The sequence below is a fragment of the Pongo pygmaeus genome, chromosome X (genome assembly GCF_028885625.2).
Source record: "Pongo pygmaeus isolate AG05252 chromosome X, NHGRI_mPonPyg2-v2.0_pri, whole genome shotgun sequence".
Classification (NCBI taxonomy): Eukaryota; Metazoa; Chordata; class Mammalia; order Primates; family Hominidae; genus Pongo; species Pongo pygmaeus.
Window position 1 is genome coordinate 58558183 of NC_072396.2, and position 23972 is coordinate 58582154.

Sequence of the window (23972 nt, forward strand, 5' to 3'; positions counted from 1 at the left end):
CAAGAAAAAAGTGTCAAGTAACATGTAAGGAAATCTCCATCAGACAAAGAGTGAATTTATCATCAGAAACCCAGTAGGCCTGTGTTAGGCCATTCTTGCACCACTATAAAGAAATACCAGAGACTGTGTAAGTTATAAAGAAAAGAAGTTTAATTGGCTTACAGTCCTGCAGGCTGTACAGAAAGCATGGACTGGTATCTGCTCAGCTTCTTAAGAGGCCTCAGGGAGTTTTTACTCATGGCAAAAGGTGAAGCAGGATAGGGCACATCACATGGCAAAAGCAGTAGCAAGATGGGGGAAGGTGTTACACTGTTAAATAACATTCCTGATGATAACTCACTCACTATTATAAGAATTAAGACATTCATAAGGGATCTGCTCCTGTAATCCAATCACCTCCCACCAACCCCACGTCTAACATTGGGGATAACATTTCAACATGAGATTTGGGTAAGAACAAATATCCAACTATATTATTCTGCCCCTGGCCCCTCAAATATCATGTTTCTCTCCCATTGAAAAATACAATCATGCCTTCCAAATAGTTCCCCAAAGTCTTAGCTCGTTCTAGCATTAACTTAAATGTTCCAGGTCCAAGTCCAAAGTCTCATCTGAGACTCATCTCCTTTCACTTATGAGCCTGTAAAAAAAAAAAAAAAAAAAAAAAAAAAAAAAAGTTATTTACTTCCAAATTGCAATGGAGACGCAGGCATTAGGTAAACATTCCCATTCCAAAGAAAGAAATGGCCAAAAGAAAGGGGCAATGGGCCCCATGTATGTCTGAAACCAAGAAGGAGAGTCATTAAACCTTAAACCTCCAAAATAGTCTCCTTTGACTCCATATCTTGCATCCAGGGCACATTGGTACAAGGGAGTGGGCTCCCAAGGTCTTGCGCAGCTCTGCCCATGTGGCTTTTCCACATTAAGTTTGCAAGCTGCCAGTGGATCTACCATTCCAGGGGCTGGAGAGTGGCAGGCCCCTTCCCACAGCTCCATTAGGCAGTGCCCCATCATGTAGGGACATGGAATTGGAAATCATCATTCTCAGTAAACTATCGCAAGAACAAAAAACCAAACACCGCATATTCTCACTCATAGGTGGGAATTGAACAATGAGAACACATGGACACAGGAAGGGGAACATCACACTTCGGGGACTGTTGTGGGGTGGGGGGAAGGGGGAGGGATAGCATTGGGAGATATACCTAATGCTAGATGACGAGTTAGTGGGTGCAGCACACCAGCATGGCACATGTATACATATGTAACTAACCTGCACATTGTGCACATGTACCATAAAACCTAAAGTATAATAATAATAAAAAAAAAGAAAAAAAAAAGAAATTGGAGAATTTAAAAAAAAAAATAGCCTTAAACAGTTGGGAGGCACATTATATGTATATACACACATATACATATACACATATATACACACACATACATGCATACATATACACACAATTTGGTTTTTAGGAAACCAAGTGTTATAAATTGTGGTTTTTCTTAAAATACAATAAAATTTTACTGTAAGTGGAAACATTCCTAAATAAACCAAAATCATTTTTCTTTTGTCAAAAAAGAATTGTAAATATGTATACGCCCAACACTGAAATATCCAGATATATAAAGCAAAGATAATTAGAGCTAAAGAAAGACATACATCCCAATACAATAATAGTTGGGGACTTTAACACCTGACATATCATTAGAAAGATTATCTAGACAGAAAATAGCAGAGACTCATTAGGATTAATCAGCGCTATAGACAAAATGAACGTAACAAACATTTACAGAACATTTCATACAACAAATACAAAATACACAGTCTTCTCATTAGCTCACTGAACACTCTCCAGGACAGACCATATGTGAGGCCACAAAGCAAGTTTCAACAAAGTGTTAAAAATAAAAATCATATCAAGTATCTTCTCAGAACACATTGAAATAAAACTTCAAAAAGAAAAAATTTGGAAACTACAGAAATTAAAAAAAAAACATGCTCCCAAACAATCATTGGATAAATAAAGAAATTAAGAAAAAACAATCTTGAAACAAATTAGAAACACAACAAAAAATATGTGACACAGAAAAGAAGTATGAAGAGGAAAGTTTATAGGAGTATATACCTACATCCAAAATGTGGAAAGATTTCAAGTATTCAACCTAATAATGAAGCTCAAGGAACGAAAATAAAATAATAATCCAAACCTAAAATTAGTAGAAGGTAGAAATATCAGAACAGAAGTAAACAAAATAAAGACTAAATAAACAATGTAAAGGATAGAAGAATTAAAAAGTTGGTTGTACAAAAAAAACAAAAAAATTATGAACTCCTAACTCTAATAACCAATAATAAAAGAAAAACTCAAATAAAATTAGAAATGAAAAATAAAACAAAGGCATGACAACTAATAGTATGGAAATATAATAGGTCATTAGAGACAATTCAAACTATTGTACTAGTCCATCTTCATGCTGCTATAAACAATTGCCTGAGAATTAGTAATTTACAATGAAAAGATGTTTAATTGACTCACCATTTTGCAGAGCAGCAGAAGCCTCAGGAAATTAACAATCATGGCAGAAGGAGAAGCAAATATGTCCTTCTTCTCATGGCAGTAGAATGGGGAAGAATGAGTGCCTACCAAAGGGGGAAGCCTCTTATAAAACCATCAGATCTTGTGAGAACTAACTCACTATCACAAGAACAGGCTGGGGAGAACCACCCCCATGATTCAATTATCTCCACGTGGTCATCCCTTGACACATGGGCATTATTGCAATTCAAGATGAAATTCTGGGTGGGGACACAGCCAAACCATATCAACTATACACTAAAAAATTAGAAAACCTACAGAAAATCGATAAATTCCTAGACACATACAACCTACCAATACTGGGTCACAAAGAAATAGAAAACCTGAGGAGACCAATTGAATCAACAATCAAATGTCCCTTGACAGAGAAAAGCCTAGGGTCAAATATCTTTACTGCTGAGTTCTCTTCTTGCCCATGCTGTCTGCCTGATATAAAGAATTAACACAAATTCTTCTCAAACTATTCCAAAAAAAATTAAGAGAAGGTAACTGTTTCTAACTCATTCTATGAAGCCAGTATTATCCTGATACCCAAATCACCACGAAGACATAACTAAAAAAAAAGTATAGGTCAATATTCCTGATAAATATAGATGCAAAAATCCTCAACAAAATACTATCAAACTGAATCTAACAGCACATAAAAAGAAACATCCTGATCTGTTGGTAGTTATTCCAGTAATACAAGGATGGTTTCACATATGCAAATCAGTAAATGTGATATATAACATGAATACAATGAAATACTAAAACCATATAATCATCTCAATAGATGCAGCAAAAACATTTGATAAAATTCAACATCTCTTCATGATGAAGACTCTCAGAAATTAAACAGAGAAAGAAGGTATCTCAACATAATTAAGGTTTTCTACAACCTGCACAGAGCTAACATCATACTGCATGGGGAAAAGATGAACCTTTTCCTCTAAGAACTGGGACAAGACCTAGAAGCCCACGTTCACCACTCTAACTCACTATGGTACTGGAAGTCTTATCTAGAACAATAAGGCAAGACAAGGAAATAGAAGGCATCTAAATCGAACAAGAGGAATTCAAATAGTCCATCTTTACACAGAACACAATCTTATATACAGAAAAATCTTTAAAATGTTAGGGATCAAAATATCTGATGAGATGCTGGTAGTCTGTGCTTCCTCCACAGAGAAGAATTAGAATAGTTAAGTGGATACGCACATTTTGAACAGATCGTTTAGCAGAGAATGCTAGGATTCACTGAAGAAGTGAAAGAAAGCACCAAAAGGAGAGGGTTCGAAGCAGCTCGCCTGGCTGGGAACTAGCTGAGAGATGGGAGAGGCTCCTGGACATGGAAAACAGTGAGAGAGAAACACTCAGGGTTCCACATTTTTTAATGAGCTTTTACAATGTTGGTTATAGGAGAAACCTCTGACCTACTAGGGCCTCAGGCCTGACATACAGAGCTGCCTGAAAACTGGACACAGACATTACTCCAGAAAGGGAACCAATATGGAATCCCACATGTATCTAAACCTAAATAGACTCAGCTGGGTGCCATTTTTAGAGCCCTAATACTGGGGATCTACAGACACAGTTACTGCTGCTGTGTTGCTCCAAGGGGGAAAAGGGAAGAGCAAGTGCTCCCAAGTCTCTACTGCTCTGCTGTGGGCTGCTGTTGAGACTTAGACATGAGAAGACTGCACTTCCCACAGCTTCTTGGCCATGCTGCTAGCCTGAGAGGTGCCCTGTCCTCATGCTGACTTCAGGCTGATGTGGCTGCAACTGCCATCGGGCCAAAGAAGGTTAAGAAAAATCAGCTCTTCTACTCATATATCTAAGACAATAGCCACTACCCTGCAATGGGATTCTGTGAGACTGAGACATGAGTGAACCAAACTCCCCAAAGTTTCTTGCCCATGCTGGTTGCCTGAAGGTGGGGCGGCGGGGGGCAGTGGGGGGGGGGGAACTCCTCCTTCTCTTGTCCCAGGCCCAAGGCAACATTTTGAAAGTTTAATGCTGGGCTGCACCCTGCCCTCATGGTGAATTCTAGCTGGCACTGCTAGAGCCACTTACAAGCCAAGGAGGAAAAGTGAAACCAGGCTTTCCTATGCATGTCTAGGACAATACCCATTGCTCTGCAACAGGCTGCTGTGAGGCTGAAATGCAAGGGAACCACAGTCCCCACAGCTTCTTGCCCATGCTGTCTGCCTAACAGAGGCGCCACTCTCCCTTGCTGTAGGCCCAAGGTGCCATTTTGAGAGTTTAATGCTAGGTTGCCCCCCATCCTCAGGTCACATTTGAGGTAATGCAGCTACAGCTGCCACCCAGCCAAGGGAGAAAGAGGAGAAAACAAGCTCTCCTAAGCACACATAGAACAATATGCACTGCCTTGCTACAGGCAGTTGTGGTACTAGGGACTCGTATGCCTAACCCATTGCACTACCAGCAATACCAACATGGACTGCTTGGGTTGCAATAGGTTGCTCCACCACCAATACTGCCATCAGCCACATCACACCTGATGCCGAGGGGCCTGAAAACCTGCCCACACACTTGGCTCACTGTCCTCACTACTAGCTTCTGAGCAAGCTACCTGGAGGTCCAAAAATCAGCCCTCCAGGACTTACTAACACCGGAGCAAGTGTAAGCTGCTCTGGGGCCTAAAAACAGGCACACTCACACCACTGTAGCCACTACCGAGGCCCAGAAACTGGCTCAGTTGTCAACCAAGTCGCCAGCAAAACTTCACCACAACCTCAACTAATACTTGTTTCCCAAGCCACTGAGAAAATCACAGATATCACTTATACTGTGTACTTCTGAAGTCATACGAAGATCACACTACTTCAGGCACCCCAAATCAAAGCTGAAGTATCCTACCCAACCAACAACATACATGAATTTTCAGGAAATAATTTTTCTCTACAAAAGCAATTTCAAAAAATTGGAATAAGCAACTGCTACAACAAATACATAGATATCAATGGAAGGCCACACAAAAAACCATGAAAAAGAAAGGAAAGAAACATACCACCAAAGAAACACAATAATTGCCTAGCAATAGATACCAATAAAAAATAATTCTTCAAAAATGCCAGGTAAAGAATTCAAAATAGTGATTTTAAAGAAGCTCAATAAGATGCAAGAGAAATCTGAAAACAAATATAAAGAAATCAGACATAAAATTCAGGATATAAATAAGAAATTTACCAAGGAGATAGAGATCTTAAAAAAAAACAAGCAGAAATTCTGGAAACAAAAATTAATTGAAGAAAATACAAAATACATTTTTTTAATGTATTAAAAACTTCAATGTATTCAGCTTCAAAAACAGACTGAACCAAGCAGAGGAATCTCCGAGCTTGAAGACAGGCCTTTTGAAATAATGCAGTTAGACAACATTTTTTTTTAAAAAAAAGAATACAAAATAATAAACAAAGCTTTTAAGATGTTTGAAACTACATAAAATGGCCAAGCTTGCAAATTATCTGTATTCCCAAGGGAGAAGAAAAACTAAAACTTTAGAAAATATATTTAGGTTAATAATGGATAAAAATGTCCCAAGTCTAGCAAGGGAGTTAGATATGAAGCTATAGGAGACCAAGTGATCCCCTAAGGCAAATATATTGCAAAGAGTATTTCACCATGGTATATTATATTCAGAATGTCTAAAGCCAATGTGAAAGAAAGAAGTTTAAAATTAGCAAGATAAAAGCATGTAATCACCTATAAAGGAAACCCCATCAGACTAACAGTGGACTTTAAAGCAGAAACCTTATGAGCCAGAAGAGAATAAGATGGTATTTACAAAGTGCTGGAAGAAAAAAAAGTCAGCAAAAATGTTTACATCTTCACAGAATAGACTTCATAAATGAGAGAGTAATAAAGACATTCCCAGACAAGCAATAGCTGAGGGAATCCGTCACCACTGGATCAGCCCTACAGCGAATACTGAAAGGAATATTAAACACAGAAATGAAAGTTCAGTAGTCACTATCATGAAAATAAATGGAAATATAAAACTCACATGTCTTATAAAACAACCACACAAAGGAAGAAGAGAAAGGAATCAAATGGCAACGTGACAGAATTTCATCAAATCACCAAGACAAAAAGACAGAGACAAATTTAAAAAACAAGTATTTGAAAACAACAACATGGTGGGAACAAAGCCTTACACATCAATTTTAACCTTGAATGTAAATGGATTATGTCCTTTGCGTAAAAGATACAGATCAGCAGAATGAATTTAAAAAATGCTGCCTAAAAGAAACTTGCCTTACCTATAAGGACACATATAGACTAAAAATAAAGAAGTGGATAAAATATTCAATACAAACAGAAACCAAAAGTGAGCAGAAATAGTTATACTTTCTTAGATTAAAACAGACTTTGAATGAAAAATGGTAAAAAAAAAAAAAGGAAGACAAAGAATGTCATCATAAATGATAAATGGATCAGTTCAGCAAGAGGATATAACAATTCTAAACATATCCAACACTGGACCACCCAGATTCATAAAACAAATATTACTAGACATAAGGAGAGATATACACAGCAATACAATAATACTGGGGACTTCAACACTTTATTTTCAGCATTAGACAGATCACCCAGACAGAAAATTAATGAAGAAACATTGGGCTTAAATCAGACTTTTGACCAAATGGACCTAACAGACACGTACAGGACAGTCTACCCAACACCTGCAGAATAGAAATTTTTTTCATTAGCACACAGAACATTCTCCAAGATAGATCACATGTTAGGCCACAAAACACATCTCAACAAATTTTAAAGTACTAAAATAATATCAACTATCTTTTCAGACCATAGTAAAATAAAAATAAAATAAAAATACCAAGAGGAAATATACAAGTCATAGAAATTAAACAAAGTTTTCTTGAATGGTCATTTGACCATGAAGAAATGAAGAAAAAAATTAAAACTTTTTTGAAACAAATGAATATGGAAATCCAAGATAACAAAACCTGTGGGATATAGAAAAGGCAGTGTTAAGATGAAAGTTTATAGCATTAAATGTCTACATCAAAAATATAGAAATAACTGAAATCAACAACCTAACATCATACCACAAAGAATGAGAAAAGCAAGAACAAACCAAAACCAAAATAAGCAGAAGAAAAGAAATAACGAGGATCAAAGCAGAACCAAATTAGAGACAAAAACAAACAAACAAACACACACAAAAAAGAGAAGATCAACGATATGAATAGTTGGGTCTTCAAAACGATAAAACTGATAAACCACTATCTAGAATGGCCATGAAAAGAAGAGAGAAGATCCAAATAAATAAAGTCTCATATGAAAAAGAAGACATTACAACTGATAACACAGAAATAAAATAGGTCATTAGAGACTATTATGAAATACTATCTATATACTCAGAAACTAGAAAATCTAGATGAAATGGATACATTTCTGGACACATACAACCTTCCAAGAATGAAGGATAAAAAGCCTGAACAGACCAATAACAACTAAGAAGAATGAATCTCCAATAAAACATATCCCACCAAAGAAAAGCCAAAGACTGTATGGATTAACAGTGAATACTACCAAATATACAAAGCAGAATCAATACCAATCCTCCTGAAACAGTTCCAAAAAATTCTCCTTAACTCATTCTGCAAAGCCTGTATCAACCTGGTACCAAAACCAGACAAGAACACAAGAAAAAAGATTAAACTGCAGACAAATATCACTGATTAACATAGACACACAAATTATCAACAAAATAATAGCAAACTGAATCCAACAGCACATCACTAAGATGAAACACCATTTTAAAAATGGGCTTTATACCAGGGATGCAAGGATGGTTCAACCTATGCAAATCAATAAATGTGATATATCACATAAATATAATTAAGGACAAAATCCCTATAATCATCTCAATAGAGTCAAAAAAAGCATTCAATAAAATTCAGCATCCCTTCATGATAAAAAACTGTTAATGAACCAGGCATAGAAGGAACATACTTCAAAATAATAATAATGGCCATATATGACAAACCCATAGCCAACATCATACTGAATGGGGAAAAGTTGAAACATTTCATCTGGAACTAGAACAAGAAAAGGATGCCTACTCTCAACACTCCTATTCAGCATAGTACTGGAAGCCCTAGACGGAGCAATCAGGCAAGGGAAAGAAATAAAAGGCAGCCAAATTGGAAAAGAGGAAGTTAAATGATCCCTGTTTTCCGATGAGATGATCACATATCTAGGCAAACCTAAAGATTCTACCCCAAAAACTCTTACATTTTATAAAGGAATTTAGTAGAATTGCAGGATGCAAAATCAACACACAAAAATCAGTGACTTTTCTATACATCAATAATGATCTAGCTGAGAAAAAAACAATAAGGCAATCCCATTTCCAACAGCTACAAAAAAAGTACCTAGGAATACATTTTAAAAAGAGGCAAATGATCTTTACCAAAAAAAAAAAAAAACCCTACAAAACACTGATGAAAGAAATTGAAAATGACACAAACAGAAAAACATTCCATGCTCACGATCTGAAGAACTAATAGCATTAAAATTGCCATACTGCCTAAAACAGTCTGCAGATTCAATGCAATCCCTATCAAAATGACGTCATTTTTAACAGAATTAGCAAAAAGAATCCCAAATTTCATATGAAACCCCCCAAAAAATCTGAATAGCAAAAGCAGTTCTAGCAAAAAGAACAAAGCTGGAGACATCACTTTACCTTACTTAAAATTATACTAGAAGGCTATAGTAACCTAAACAGCATGGTACTCTTATTAAAATAGTAACATGGATCAATGGGACAGGATAGAGAACCCAAAACAAAAAGCCATATATTTACAGCCAATTTATCTTTGAAAATGTCAAAAAGAACATACATTGGAGAAAGAACACTTTCAGCAAATGGTGCTGGGAAAATTTGATTTTCATAAGCACGGGAATGTAACTGGATACCTGTGTCTTACCATACACAAAATTCAACTCAAGATGGATTAAAGATTTAAATGTAAGGCTGAAACAAATATTCTAGAACAAAACCTAGGGAAAACTCTTTTGGGCCTCGGTTTAGGCCAATAATTTATGACTAAGATCTCAAAGGCACAGGTAACAAAAACTGAAATAGACAAATGAGACTTCAACTAAAAAGCTTCTGCACAGCACAGGAAATAATAAAGTGAACAGACAACTTGTAGAATGGGAGAAAATATGTGTAAAGTATACATCCAACAGGGCACTAGTATTCAGAGTATACAAGGAACTCAACCAACTCAACAAAGAAAGAAAATCCCATTAAAAAATGGAAAAATTACATGTATGGAGATTTTTGAAAAGACCTACAAATGCCCCACAGGTATGTGAAAAAAGTATTCAACATCACTAGTCATCAGAAAAAAATGCAAATTAAAACCACGATGAGATATTCTCTTACCCCAGTCAGAATGTTATAATTAAAAAGTCAAAGAATAACAAATGTTGACAAGGATGTGGAGAAAAGGGAACTTTTATACATTGTTGGTGAGAATTTAAATTAGTACAACCTTTATGAAAAACTAAGTATGGAGATTTCCCGAAGAACTAAAAATAGAACTACCACTTGATCCAGCAATCCCACTGCTGGATATCTACCCAAAGGAAAAAAAAATCATTATATTAAAAAGATAGCTGCACTTGTATGTTTATTTCAGCTCTAGTCACAATAGCAAAAATATGGAATAAACCTAAGTGTTCATCAATAGATGACTGGATAAAGAAAATGTGGTATGTATACACAATGAAATACTATTCAGCCATAAAAAGAATGAAATCTCATTTTTTGTAGCAACATGGATGGAACTGGATGTCATTATCTTAAGTGAAACAAGTCAGACACAGAAAGACAAATATTTCACGTTCTCACTCATAAGAACTCTCATATCTGATGGTGAATGTGTAAATTAGTACAAACACCTTGGAAAACTGTTTGGCAGTACTTACTAAAATTTAACATACCTAGCTACACTCCCATTTATTTATTTGATTGTTCACAGCAGCATAATTAGCACTTGCCAATAACTGGAAACAATATAAATGCCTATAAGCAGAAACTAAAAAAATTATGGGTGAGGGATACACTATAATTCTACAACAAAAATAAATGAACAAGCCACGTGTGGTGTCCTATGCCTGTAGTCCCAGATACTAGGGAGGCTGAGGTGAGAGGATACCTTGAGCCCAGAAGATCAAGGCTGCAACGAGCTATGACAGTGCCATTACACTCCAGCCTGATGACAAAGAGAGACCTTCTCTCTTAAAATAAAAATGAATAAATGAATTGTTTATACATGCTAAACCATGGCTGAATTTCACAAACAAAATGTTGAGTAAAAGAAGTCAAAAAGAATATAAACTTTCCATAAAGTTTAAAAATAAAACTAATCTGTAGTTTTAATATATTCACACAAAAACTTGTACACAAATATTGATAGCAAAAACTAATAATATCTAAAGCTGGAAACAACTCAAATGTCCTTTAATTAATTAACAAATAAAATGCAGTATAGCTATACAATGCGATACATTTTAGCCATGAAAAGAGTGAAGTACTGATATGTGCTAAAACATGGATGAACTTTAATAACATCATACTAAGAAAAGCCAGACACAAAAGCATATATTATACAATTCCATTCATATGAAATATGCGTAATAGACAAAGCCATAGAGACAGAAAGTAAATTAGTGGTTTCCTGGAGATGAGGGAATGGAGAATGATTATGGGATTTCTTTTCAGAGTGGCAGAGGTGTTCTGGAATTACCCAGTTGTGATGACTCAGCAACATTATGAATGTTTTAAAAATGACTGAATTGTATATTTTAAAATGGTGAATTTTATATTATGTGAATTTTATCTCAATAATAATAATAAATGAAGAGAAACAAGCAAATAAAAAACATCTAACTTTTGGTTTTGAAAATCAAGTTATTTATTTTGGTACAGGATGGTAGTGACTAGCAGAGAATATGAGGGAGCTTTGAGGTTCTGGTAATCCTTTCATCTGAGTAGTGGTTTTATAGGTGTATTCATTTTTTGAAAATTAATAAAGCAATTTTGTAATATATGTTATATTTTTAAAGTATGTTATATTTCAATAAAAGTTATAAAAATAAAATTTACAAATTAAAAAATGTTTTAGGGCCAGTTATAATTCAATACATGGTAACTTAAAATTATATCAAGAAATAATTAAAATACACAATATAGCCTCACAACTAACAATCTATAGGTTGTTATCTGGAAGCTTATTGAATTGAATAATCCAACAATCTTGAAAATAAAAATAAAATAAAAATCAATTAGCAATTTTAAAGGCATAAATCAAAGATTCACATTTAGTTTAAAAATACTTTAAAAAATACTTGGAGTGGAAATACTTAAAAACACCAACTACTAAAATTATCATGTAAAATAATCAATAGCCTCCAATTTCATAACATTTTGGCATTTCATAGTCAGGGCCCAAATCTGTAACTTTTCTCTTTACTTATTACTGTCTTCAAGAAACTTTCAAAAGATAGATTGTATTAGACAGATAGATTACCAATGTTGCAATAATGGCTCTTTGATTTTTTTTATGTCTAACTGTAACCGGAAAATTCTGGACATGCTTCATAATTGTCACTGTGCTTTTATCCAAACGTTTTCAATCAAAGACACTTAGACCAAAACACTTGGCTATAGAGCAAACTTAATCATTTGATCATTTAAATTTTATTTTCTCATCTCTATTTTTGGGAAGAATCCTCAATAATTTTTATAAATACAGGCAACATTTTATCTTTAAGAATTTTTTTGTCCCAAAAGAATCTATGGTGAATGACAACAAGAATCACTTTGCAAATAATATTCTATCCAGTGTGTTTTTGCAATACTCAGTAGATTTGGTACATAGATTTAGCAGTGAAAATGACTATCCACTGCCTACTGTAAAAATGAAATATAATACAAGTTAGTCAAATTTTTAGATTTCACATAGACTTACTGCTGTAGATAAACTATTCTAAAAATGAACTGAATAAAAACATGCTGAATAATATACAAGAGTGGATTTATCAGCAAAATTTATAAATATAGAATTTGATTTAATAAGAAATTAATCTCTTTTTTCCAATTGAATTTGCCTTTCATTCATTTCCGTAAGTCTTCCGTTGTCTAAAAAAGTAGTATGGCTAGTCTAGGTTTTTCCATTTCCAAAGTAACCACATTTCTAAAGTTATAAAGACTTATTTTAACAATGTTCTTAAATCCTAATGCTTCCTAAGTACATAAATGAAAGTGACATACCCAAATGGCAAAATAAGCCCTCACATAAAAAAGAGAAAAGCAAGTTTTACTTAATCAACACTATTTTAGAAAGTGAGGCAAAAATAATAAATTTTGGCTTATTCCCTCTTCTACTAGCATATCATAACATTTGATGCAATTCCTATTATTATTAATAATTTAAAATAAAATAAGTTCCAGAAAGCACAAGAACATAAAATGACTTTAAAGGGAAAGCTGTTGCATCTCTTTGGAAATATCAAAGGCCAAGTTTAGCATTAATGAACTAATGCCAACACAAATCGGGAGGAAAAATAGTTCACACTCTGCCTAGCAGCACATTCTAAAATTGGACCTTGCCTGGAATGAACTTCTATTCACTGAGTCATTGCCTGTGGAATTTCCATTTTAGCTCTCTAATTTGGCTAATTTCCCCACAAATAGACATGAGAGAAGCCTCCTTATTCCACATGCAGTATTATGTTATTTCACACTGCAGTTATATCCCTCTACTGTGTACACAGGAAAGGGAAATAAGTCTTGACAAAGATGAATCATTTCTTGACTTTATTCCAAGGAAAGACTGGCTTCGAATTGAAATGTTTTCATTTTGGCTACCATGTGCAATTTTTATTGTTAAATGTATTTATTTTTTAAACTGACAAAAATTGTGTATATTTATCATATACAATATGTTTGAAAATATGTATAACACTGCGGAATGACTAGATAGAGCTAATTAACACATGCATTATCTCATATACTTTTTGTGGTGAGAACACAAAATATTATTTATCACTATAGTGAGCTTTATTTTTTTATAATGGGCTTTGTTTCCTTTCCAAATGTATTCAGTCAGTTATACTTTATTCAGAATGTGAGAGACTTGCTTGATGAGAAACACTATCCCTCATCACATGATTGGTGAAGTTTCAGGATTCTCCATGTTCAACTCCAGTAGTTGTCATTCCCAAGTATCAAATGAAGTCTTTATAGCCTTATTTTCAGCTAGCATACCCATGTAAAATAATTACTTTCTAATTAAAGTCTTGGTTTTTTTTTTGTTTCAGAAAATTAAAATTTGCTTGTGTGTCCAATATAAGGAAAGTAAAAACTATTTCAAAAATTACAGGTGTAAAACCATTTATTTATATGCTATGGTTTTCTCATTTGGAAACAAAATGTTTGTTTTATATAATTTCCAAAAGATCACTCTCAGGTTTTATACTTAATATATCCGGGATTCCAATCTAGAATAAATCAAAATATAGCATAATTTACAAATTTTGCTATAATTAAAGCTACCAGTCACAATTCTGTTTAAATTTTAATTTAGGACAGTTTATCCTAATTGCTGTATTGCAGCTTAAATTTTAGATTCTTAGAACTTTTTGAAAAAACTTTTGATAATCTGCACATTGAAATATTCCTCATTATAATTTTCTGTCCATACTGTGAAAATAACAACTGCCATTCTATTTGAATCTGTATAATTCTAATACATAACCATCTAGAAATTGATTATATATTATTTTTCATTGCTTGCTGAATTTTTGTTTCTGTCTAGCTTGTAATATGTGTCGGTAAAGGGCAGAATTTGTCAAATATGTGCTAAAAATGTTTGTTTGAATAAAGTAATGCAACGTACTTTTGTGTTATACTTCATAGTGCCTCACACAGAGTAGGCATTCAATAACCACCAGCTGCTTAATAATCTGGTAATGATAAGAGGTAGTCTAAGGATTCACAGTTAGTGCTCATAAGAATAATTATCTCCTTTGTTTAAAATACTGAGCTAAGGTATTTTCCATAGGCAGAATGACGGTTAATGTGTTTTGCGTGTGCATAAATGTCAGCAGAAAACTAGAATGAAATGTATTGTTCTGTTGACAATGCAGGGCAGCAAAGTCACCATCGAACAAAATGTAATTGCTAGGTAATTATACTATTTATTTACTCTCTCTTTTTTTGCACTCCATGCTCATTGAGTTATCACCATTAGTAGTCAGGGTAACTATAAAATGTGTTACATTAGGGTGTAAAGAGAAAAGAGGATGTGACTTCTGTAATTGAGTTTCCATACATCATCACTTGCCATGTTAGCTAATGAAAGAGAGGATTATGAGTAAGAAGCCCAAGTATCACATCGAAGTTGGTTTTTGGGCAATCCTAGTCCTATCTCTTCCAATTTAAGAGAAATGCAGTTAAAACTCAATCTAACACAGTTTAGCATGAGAAACTATTGAAATTAATGACTAAGCAGTATCCTCCAAATTATGGAGATCTGATTTGTTATATTAATAAGCACCAAATAAAAAATACCTGTTGAATATCTGTAGTAGCAGAAAGCAGTAGTAAGAAAGAAATGGCAGCCAGAGACGACATAGCTCATTTTGATACAGAGTAGTCTGGGCTTATATTGTACAAGGTTGAAGAGTCCTGCAGATTCTCAAAGGGAAATAACATTATAAACATCAAATGTGAATCTAAGAACATATGAGGGAGCCAAACAAAATAAAGTCATCTAACAGTGTGGATAATCTAGAATATGCATGATTTATTCAGAAATAGCCATAGTTTATCACTTCCTGATAAATTAAGCATGTCCTAATCATCTTTCCATAAATATTCCTGAAAATATTTTATTACACAACTTTGTTCATATTAATCAAGTGTAATTTTTATAGTATCCAAGAAATCCTTAGGGACATTTTTAATCTTCCTTTCTCTTTCTGATGGGTGTCCTATACATTCAGTAAGTCACCAAATTATATTCATTTCCTCAATTAGGACACAACTCCTATATCTCTGTCTCTTCTCGTCACCACTTCAGTCCAAGCCTTCATCACAACACTCCGGAATTATTACAACCGACTCCTAAGTGACTGCACTATTTCCCCCATCGTATCCACATTATACATGTCCACTATATTAGTATTTTTATATAATCACATTTGACTTCCCTTCTCAAATATCTTCACTGGCTTTCAATCATATCCAGAATAAAGTCCTATCTACTCTGACTGGTTTGTATTGCCTTCCAGAATTTGGCTCCATACTGGCAGTCTAACCCTAACACCCAGCACTTACCAAATATGAGCCCTGAATTTGAGTTAGGCTATTTTTCACAGTGTTGTGTGGCTAATTCCATTTTGAGTTATTTGTGCTTTTCTCCCAGGCTGGAATTCACCAACACTCTTCTTTATATAACTAAATGTAACCACCCATTAAACTCCAGCTCCTGCCTCTCCTTTCACTCCAAGCCATTCATTTGGTGCCTGAAAACATGTTCGTTGATTTTGTTTAGTTGTAAAATGGCTAATAGGTGAATTTCTACGTCCTCTCCAAAATTAAGATATGGCTCATATTTTACTCTTATCTATATCCCTAGTATTCTACCTTGCATTCTGTAAGGAGTCAGTAAATTAACTTGAAATAGGCAGAGGGGATCATAGCTTAAAAATTGTTACCAAAGGCCCCATCTATTTAGATTTCATAAACATATAAAAATCATTTTTAATGATTGCTTTGCTTTTTATAGTTTTTTTGGTGCTTAAACAATATGTTCCCTAAACACCTGGTCCCTAGCCATTTTGGCACCAGAGACCAGTTTAGTGGAAGACAATTTTTCCACAGATGGGGGGATAGCTCTGGAATGATTCAAGCACATGACATTTATTGTGTGCTTTATATTATTATTACATATTCACCATAATGTAGAATCAGTGGGAGCCCTGAGCTTGTTTTCCTGCAACTAGATGGTCCCATTTTGGGGCGATGGGATACAGCGACAGATCATTACGAATTAGATTCTCATAAGCAGTGTGCAATCTAGCTCCCTCCCATGCGCAGTTCACAATAGAGTTTGTGCTCCTATATGAGAATCTAATGCCACTGCTGATCTAACAAGAGGTGGAGCTCAGTTTTGCTCCCTGGCCGCCACTCACCTCCCGCTATGCAGAACAGTTTCTAATACGCCATGGACTAGTACCTGTCCGTGGCCTGGGGTTGGGGACTCCTGCTTTAAACCCTAGCATACAATTTGCTTTTTAAAAAATTGTTAAGCAAACCTACTTTTCAAAAAAGCGATATATATATGTAAATATATAAATTTTTATATATAATTATTATATAGATAATATATAAATATAAAAATATATATAATATATAAATTTATATATTATATATAAATTTCAATTACATATATAATATATACAAATTTCAGTTATATATATATATATAAATTTCAGTTCGGCCTTACATTTCAATTGTCACATATTTTGAGTGAGTTGCATTTAATTTAGTTTTTATCATCATGAAGTTATCAAGTGGATCTGTTTGATACCAATAATTACCAAGGGATTATGAATATTCCCATCAGGGAGTTAATCACTGCTTTATGTGGAATCAAGGAACAGTCAAAAATACCCTGTTATACTAATGCCTTACCTTATTTTTCTTGGATGAGAATATGAAGCATTTAATCCACAGAGAAAGATGATCCTCATATTCCAACAAGTTTCACTTTTACTATTCAAGGCTTTCAATTATGTAACACTATAATGAGATAACTGGTAAAAATGTCAAGATTAACATATTTAAACTCATGATAAATATGCTCATCAGGATCCCCCAGAATCAAACCTTCCTGCAAGGCATTTTTTATTGTGTTTTCAATTGGCAAAATGTTAATAAATCAAGGACTGAAGATAAACAAAAGGCAAATGAGATAAAATTAAATCATGTTCCAAAATAAAAAGGCAAGCTTATGCCAACACTAACAGAAACACTAATATGTTTACAGTCACACTTCTGTCTGTAATTACATGCCATGTCAACTATCATGGTGGGACAACAGTATTGAAAAAGAAATCTTTTGAAAAAATTGAACAAAAGAAACCATGTGAGCCCACGGACAATCACAAGATCTTTATCATAAAAAAAAAAAAAAACAATTTGTCCTTTGAAATTCTATAGACCATAACAAAAGCGTAGCTTATGATAGTTTTCATGGGAGGAAATAGGTCTGAGGGATTAAGGAAACAATGTGACAGAGTTTTAAAATATCTACATAGTTATGTATCTTAATGGATGCCTATGACCCTTGCGTTCACCTCAGGCCTCTGCATTTTCTATAGGAAAATAATAATAATCTATTTAAGAGGACTTAACTAATGACAACACATTTCTAAAATGGCTTAAAATCTTTCTAAAATACTAAGGGAGAACTGTTAAATGGTTAGACACAAAATTATATTTCTTTGAATTACAAATTTATGTGTATTTTTTGCTTTTTCATTGAATAAGTACAACCAACTTAAAAATTATAAAGACAGTAAAGATATATATCAAGGTGGTATATATTAAAGTGCACTGTTAAAGTGCCATAATAATTTTCCCCAAGTATCCACATGTAAACAATACTGGGTTACAATAGTTGAAAGCAACTAATAGTGTTTGCTACCAGGACCACATTGTAAAAAAGGAAAAGTAGAACTACTTCTCACTAACGCGTTATATAAAATGTCTCCATTATTATCTGATTCATGTATAAACACATTGCCATCTAAATCCACAAAATAACTTCTCAATGTACACACATACTTGCAGTAATACTGTGACTGAAAAATGGGCCATAAGAAGAATGGCTGAGAGATGGTGACCATGAAAGAGACGTGTCTAATTCAAATGTAAGTAAAAGAGATTCATGGCAAGGACTGGTGTACACCTACAAGGAAATAGCGTGGAGTACAAAGAATGTAAGAGAAATCAATTAAGGTGGGAGGCAGCAAACAGTTATAAATAAAATAGTCATGAAACTCAAGAGTCGAATGGGAGAGTGAGAAATATTTCCTCTTTGTTTTGAGCTACACACACACACACACACACACACACACACTAGTTACTAAGTGAAATACATTTGTAATATGAGCTAGGTAAATTTTAATATGAATTGTAGATCTGGCTTTGCCATAATTACCTCACAGGATTGTGAGGATCAAATATAATAGTTGTGAAAGTGCTAAATTGTAAAATGCTACTCACATAAGATAGATGGTATCTACTCAAAATGCAGACAAAACTCTCTCATTTCAACTCTAAGAGTAAGCCAGCAATGAGCTCTCTAGGGCACAGAGGGGAGAAAAATCTCCCTCTGGTCTATGTCCAGATTCCAGATTGTCTTGGAAGAATAGGCTGAATACTCATTGCATGAGCTGGCTTTGAATGCAGACCAAAGATACTATCAGACTGGTCTAATGGACATGTGGCCAATGCCACAAAAGAACTGTGTGGAGAAAAATCCTTCTTAATCTGTTGAAGAAATAAGTTCCTTTTCCTCTTTCTTAACCTTCACAAACGTTTATTTCCTGCACAATCCTGATACTAATTTGTGCTAATTTATCCCCTTTGAGGAGGGAAAACAAGGGGCAGGAAAGGGAATGAAGATTCACCAAAACATGCTGAAACACATATAACATTTTCCTTTCAATACAACCTACCGGGGTAGAAAAATAAGTCTAGGATGTAACACATATGTTCACATTGCTATGACCATTTTACAGATAGAAAACTGAGGCTAAGAGAGACTAAATAATTTGTTAAAGGCCAACTTATTCAAAACCACAAAGCAAACATTTCACTCTGGGTCTGAGTGATAACAAAAGCCCTTGTATTTTCCACAACAAAAACATACCTTCATCATTTAAAAAAAGGTTAGAATGATAAACAGCTAAGAAGAACCAACCCCGATTTTTAGCTCTTTTTTTTTTTTAGCTCTATCATTAGATTTTCGTACTGTGTAAAATTTCCATTAAATTTTTAATGTAAAACACCAGTTCCTCCATCTTTCATTATTTAGTGCTACAGGGCTCAAACCGCTTCTCATTACAAGTACAAACAATAATAATTGCAAAATGCCCGAAAATTTTCAAGAAAAAGCACAAAATCACACACACAAAAAAACAAAACTGAAAAGACCTTATGAGCAATGTGTTCAAACCACCACAATTTATAAATAAGGAAATTAAGGCTCAGATAGGTTAAGTGACTTGCTCAGGGTCACACAACTTGTCAGTTCCAGACTCAAGATCAGAATTTAGATCTCCAAACTTGTAGTCCAGGGCTGTGCTCTTTTTGCAAACCAAAAAGAAATGACTCCACTTAAATATTTAGTCCAGAATATCCTCAAAATTGACTGTAATAAAAGTTAGCCACATGGCAAGGAATGAATAGAATTGGTTCATACCAAAAATGAGCTGCCAGTCACAGTGACAAGATTTCTTTCTTTCTGAGAACCATGGTTTCCTGCTGCATTGGGGAATCCAAACTGGGTTTCTCCCTCTTGTCCAAAGAAGTCAGAGTTAGGATGTACGCTCCACTCCGCTTTGGTTGGTGTCAGTAGTTCTGAGACACTGTTTTCACAAAGGGTGCTCGAAGGAGTCAGAGTATCTGTGTCCACTGTTAGCTTACTGCTGGGTGTCAAAGCCTGGGGCTCTGGACTGGAGTTTTTCATGGCCAAAGAGCCCAGAGATCCCAATGGCCCCACATTTACACTTGAGACCTCATCCATATCTAAGGGGCTTTGCTGAAAACCAGTGGCCGCCGTTCCAAAAAAGAGAGAGGTATCCAGGCTTTGAGGAGGGTCGCTGGTGGCCATCAAGGCCGGAGGGTCCACAGCCTGCCCTACGGAATTATTATTATTAGCAGGGAGGTGCCCTGCCAGAGTTGAGCTCACAGAAGCCACATCAATAGTCAAGATTCCAGAGTTCACCAATGCTGTGTCCAGCAATGCAGCAGAAGTACTGTCAGGTACATCAGAGAAGAGAGACACTATCTCTGCATCACTGAGATCATTCTGTCTCTGGCTGGCAAGTTCACTGCTGGGTGTAAGAGAATTTGCTGCTTCTAGCTGAGCTAAGAGATCCTGGCCCACCTTGTGCCTTTTGGCCATGTGCGTCTTCATGCTGTGCTTGGATGTGAAGAGTTTATCACAAGAGGAGATCGGGCAACGGCTTTTCCAAGTGTCCACATCCTGCAGGTGTTTCTTGGAGTGAATGTAGAGGCTACTGCGAGCAGAGAACCTGGCACAGCAGCCTTCCACAGGACACACGAAAGGCTTTGTGCCCAGGTGGGTTATGCTGTGGCCTTTCAGATGTTCAGCCCTCGTGAAAGATTTCCCACAGCCTTCCACAGGGCACATGAACCTCCGGTCATCGTCGTGCTTCCTTTTGTGCCTTAAGAGTTTGGACATGCTGGTGAAGTTCCAGCCACAGCCATCAAAGTCACAAAGGAAAGGTCTCTCGCCGGTGTGACTCCGCAGGTGAATTTTCAGCCTACAAGCCTTGTCATATTGCTTGCTGCAGCCAGGGAAAGAGCAGGAAAACAGTTCCTGTTCCCTGAAATGGGCGCGGTTATGGGAAAACAGAGCACTCACTGTGATAAATGTCTTCTTGCAGCCAGAAAACGCGCACTGGTAAGGCCTCTCGGGTTCGAAGTGGCTGCGCTGGTGGGCGCCGAGTTTGGCCTGCGTGGGGAAGCTCTCCTCGCACACCTCGCATTTGAATGAGTTCTCCTGCTCATGGCCCTTCATGTGCGCCTTGAGGTTGTACACGGTGGTGAAGCTCTTGCCACAGCCCTCCGCAGGGCAGCCGAAGGGCCGCAGTTTATCGTGCGACTGCAGGTGCCTCTTGAGCTTGTAAGAGGTGGTGAAGGTCCAGCCGCAGCCACCCAGGGGGCATTTGAAGGGCCTCTGGCCCTGGCTGCTGCTGTGCGTCAGCAGGTGCACCTTCAGCTGGTGCTTCTTGGCGAAGGTTTGCCCGCACAGCGCCTCGGGGCACAGGTACAGCACCACGCCTGGGCCAGAGCCCAGCAGTCCGCGGGGGCCCAGGGCGGCGGCCAGGCCCTCCGCCTCCTCCTGGGGCGCCGGAGCAGGCGCGGGTTTGGCCGGCTCGGCTAGCAGGAGGTCGGGCGGCAGCTCTGGGCAGTCACCCGGCTGCGCGGCATGCGGGAACCCGGCTTGGGGGGCGATCTGACACCTGGGCTTCTGGGCAGGAGCGGCCCCGGGCTCCCAGGCGTGTGGTGGCGGCGTGCCCAGGGTGAGGACGCCGTTCTCAAAGCGCAACAGCAGGTCCTGGTTGTGGATAGTGACTATGCCCGCGAAGGCCGCGGCGGGGCTGGGGGCAGAGATCGGGGCCGGAGTGAGAACCGCGGACAGGCAGCGGGGGCCCTGCGCAGAGCAGCCCGCGGGGTTCGCGCCGCTGTCCTCCCCCTGGAGCCCCGGGCCCGCCTTGGCCTCCTCCCTCAACACAGGCCCTGCGGCCTGACCCGAGCCCGCGGTCTCCACGTCGCCACCCACCGGGTCAAGCAGCACCAGGAAGAAGTCGTCGTCGCCGCCGCCGCCGCCGCTAGGTTGATCGGGCCTCGGCGCCAACAGGCTTGGGCCAGGGCTCGGTGAGGCCCTGCGGGCCTCCTCGCGCCGCCGCTCGGGCCCGCCATCTTGAGGGCCCCGGAGCAGCAGGAGGCGGCGCGTGGGGACCTGGCCAGCCGGTGGGTCAGGGCCTCGGTGGACTCGGCCGCCACCCGCGGGGATACCGCCGGCGCCGCCCTGTAGTGTCCCGCGAGCCGGGAGCAACTTTGGGATTTCCATCTCTGCGTCCGTGAGGCTGGGCTGGAACCAGAGCCTAGGAGGAGGCGCGACCCCGCCCCCTGCCGCGGGCCTGAACACGTTCCTGAAAGGGGGAAAAAAAAGTGCAATGCGCGGAAACTGGCCCTATCAGATATTAAAACGTATTCAACGCCACAGTGATTTAAATATTCTGGTACTGGGTCTCTGGAACAGAATAGAAAGCCCAGAGGTAGAGCCTGGTATGCATAAATATATTCTACAATTAATATAAGTAATTAAGGAGGTCTTCTGAGGTAATGGGGAAATGACGACATCTTGTTCAGTAATGCTGTGGAACACCTAGGTATCTATCTGCTAAAAGCAATTTTAATCCGTGACTCATTGTATATACCCAAATAAACACACCCCAGCCCCTCCCAGTGTTAGACATGTTGCTTCGTACTTTTTGTGTGTTAAAATTTGTTTATTGGCTGGCTACCTGGCTGGATTGATGGATGAAAGACAATTCCTGAGAGAATAAACTCTCTGTGTCAGCATTAAACCACCATAGTGCTGGCATTTCTGCCGAAATTGTCCTTCCCCTTCCCACCTCCGCACGGGACAACTTCCATACTCACAATTGTCTTGAGCAAAGTCCTCGGTACAATTTGCCACATAGTTCAATTTTTGTCTGCTGATACAGAGATTAGAATGAGTGAGAGATGCGGCCAAAACAGATTAGCACTCTTCAGCCTACAAATGCAAAGTCTGGAGGATGAAACAATTTATAATGAAATCTGGAAAAAACCCAACCCGCTCCTGGCTTCTCCCTATACAGTGCCCGACCTAACCCAACTCTTTGCCCTTCGACGATCGCTTGTGCCATGATAAATTTCATGTCCACTCTCATAGCACAATGAGGGCATTCCTCAGTTTATTCTGCATTCTCCAGCACATTCTCTGGGCAGGAGTTCCAGTTAAATGTGTTAAGGTTAAACCCTCAGTCACTCAATGGACTCTGCCAAGTAATGTGCACAGACGATCTTGTCCAATCGCCCTGGTGTACCTGCTCACATTTAAGTGTGGTGGCCCAGTCTTGCTGGGCCTTTGATGCCTAATGACCTTATTAATGATGACGACAATCCTCCAATTTGTCTGTCACGAATGAGTTTGTAATTGACACAAATACAGGGTGAAATATCTGAGATGAGAAGGCTTAGAGTGATGAATAGATTGGTGGTGGTGGTTGGTGGGGAGTGTAACCTGTTGTTTAAATACTCCCAGCTCTCTCGCCCTCTTTTAATGACAGTGGACACTTGGTCTCTTGAAAATCAAGTTTTTCATCCATAACTATTCGAACCCCATTAAAATTTCTACTCCACATACTTTTCTTTCTATTATTTTTTCTGGAGGAAGTATTTTTCAAATCTGAAATTAGAAGAGTGCATATAACGTATCTGTATAGTTTAGATTA

At 37.4% G+C, this 23972-nt stretch overlaps 1 protein-coding gene across 6 annotated transcripts; it reads right to left on the reverse strand.

The window, feature by feature from the left end:
• Positions 1-22617, reverse strand: LOC129024976 (zinc finger X-linked protein ZXDA-like). 6 transcript variants are annotated; one of them, XR_008497146.2, is made up of 3 exons: positions 17344-22581; positions 15217-15333; positions 11083-14144 (listed from the first exon to the last, which is right to left on the reverse strand). XR_008497146.2 is itself a non-coding variant. In XM_054472357.2 (2 exons), the coding sequence occupies exons 1-2, from the start codon at positions 22538-22540 to the stop codon at positions 629-631; spliced, it is 2412 nt and encodes an 803-aa protein (XP_054328332.1). In that variant the 5' UTR covers positions 22541-22579; the 3' UTR covers positions 1-628. The 6 variants fall into 6 exon arrangements, 2 of the variants coding, with proteins under 2 accessions (XP_054328332.1, XP_054328331.1); XM_054472357.2 differs by lacking the exons at positions 11083-14144; positions 15217-15333 and adding an exon at positions 1-640 and having other exon boundaries at positions 20141-22579; XM_054472356.2 differs by lacking the exons at positions 11083-14144; positions 15217-15333 and adding an exon at positions 2485-2641 and having other exon boundaries at positions 20141-22617.
• Between the last annotated feature and the right edge of the window lie 1355 nt (positions 22618-23972).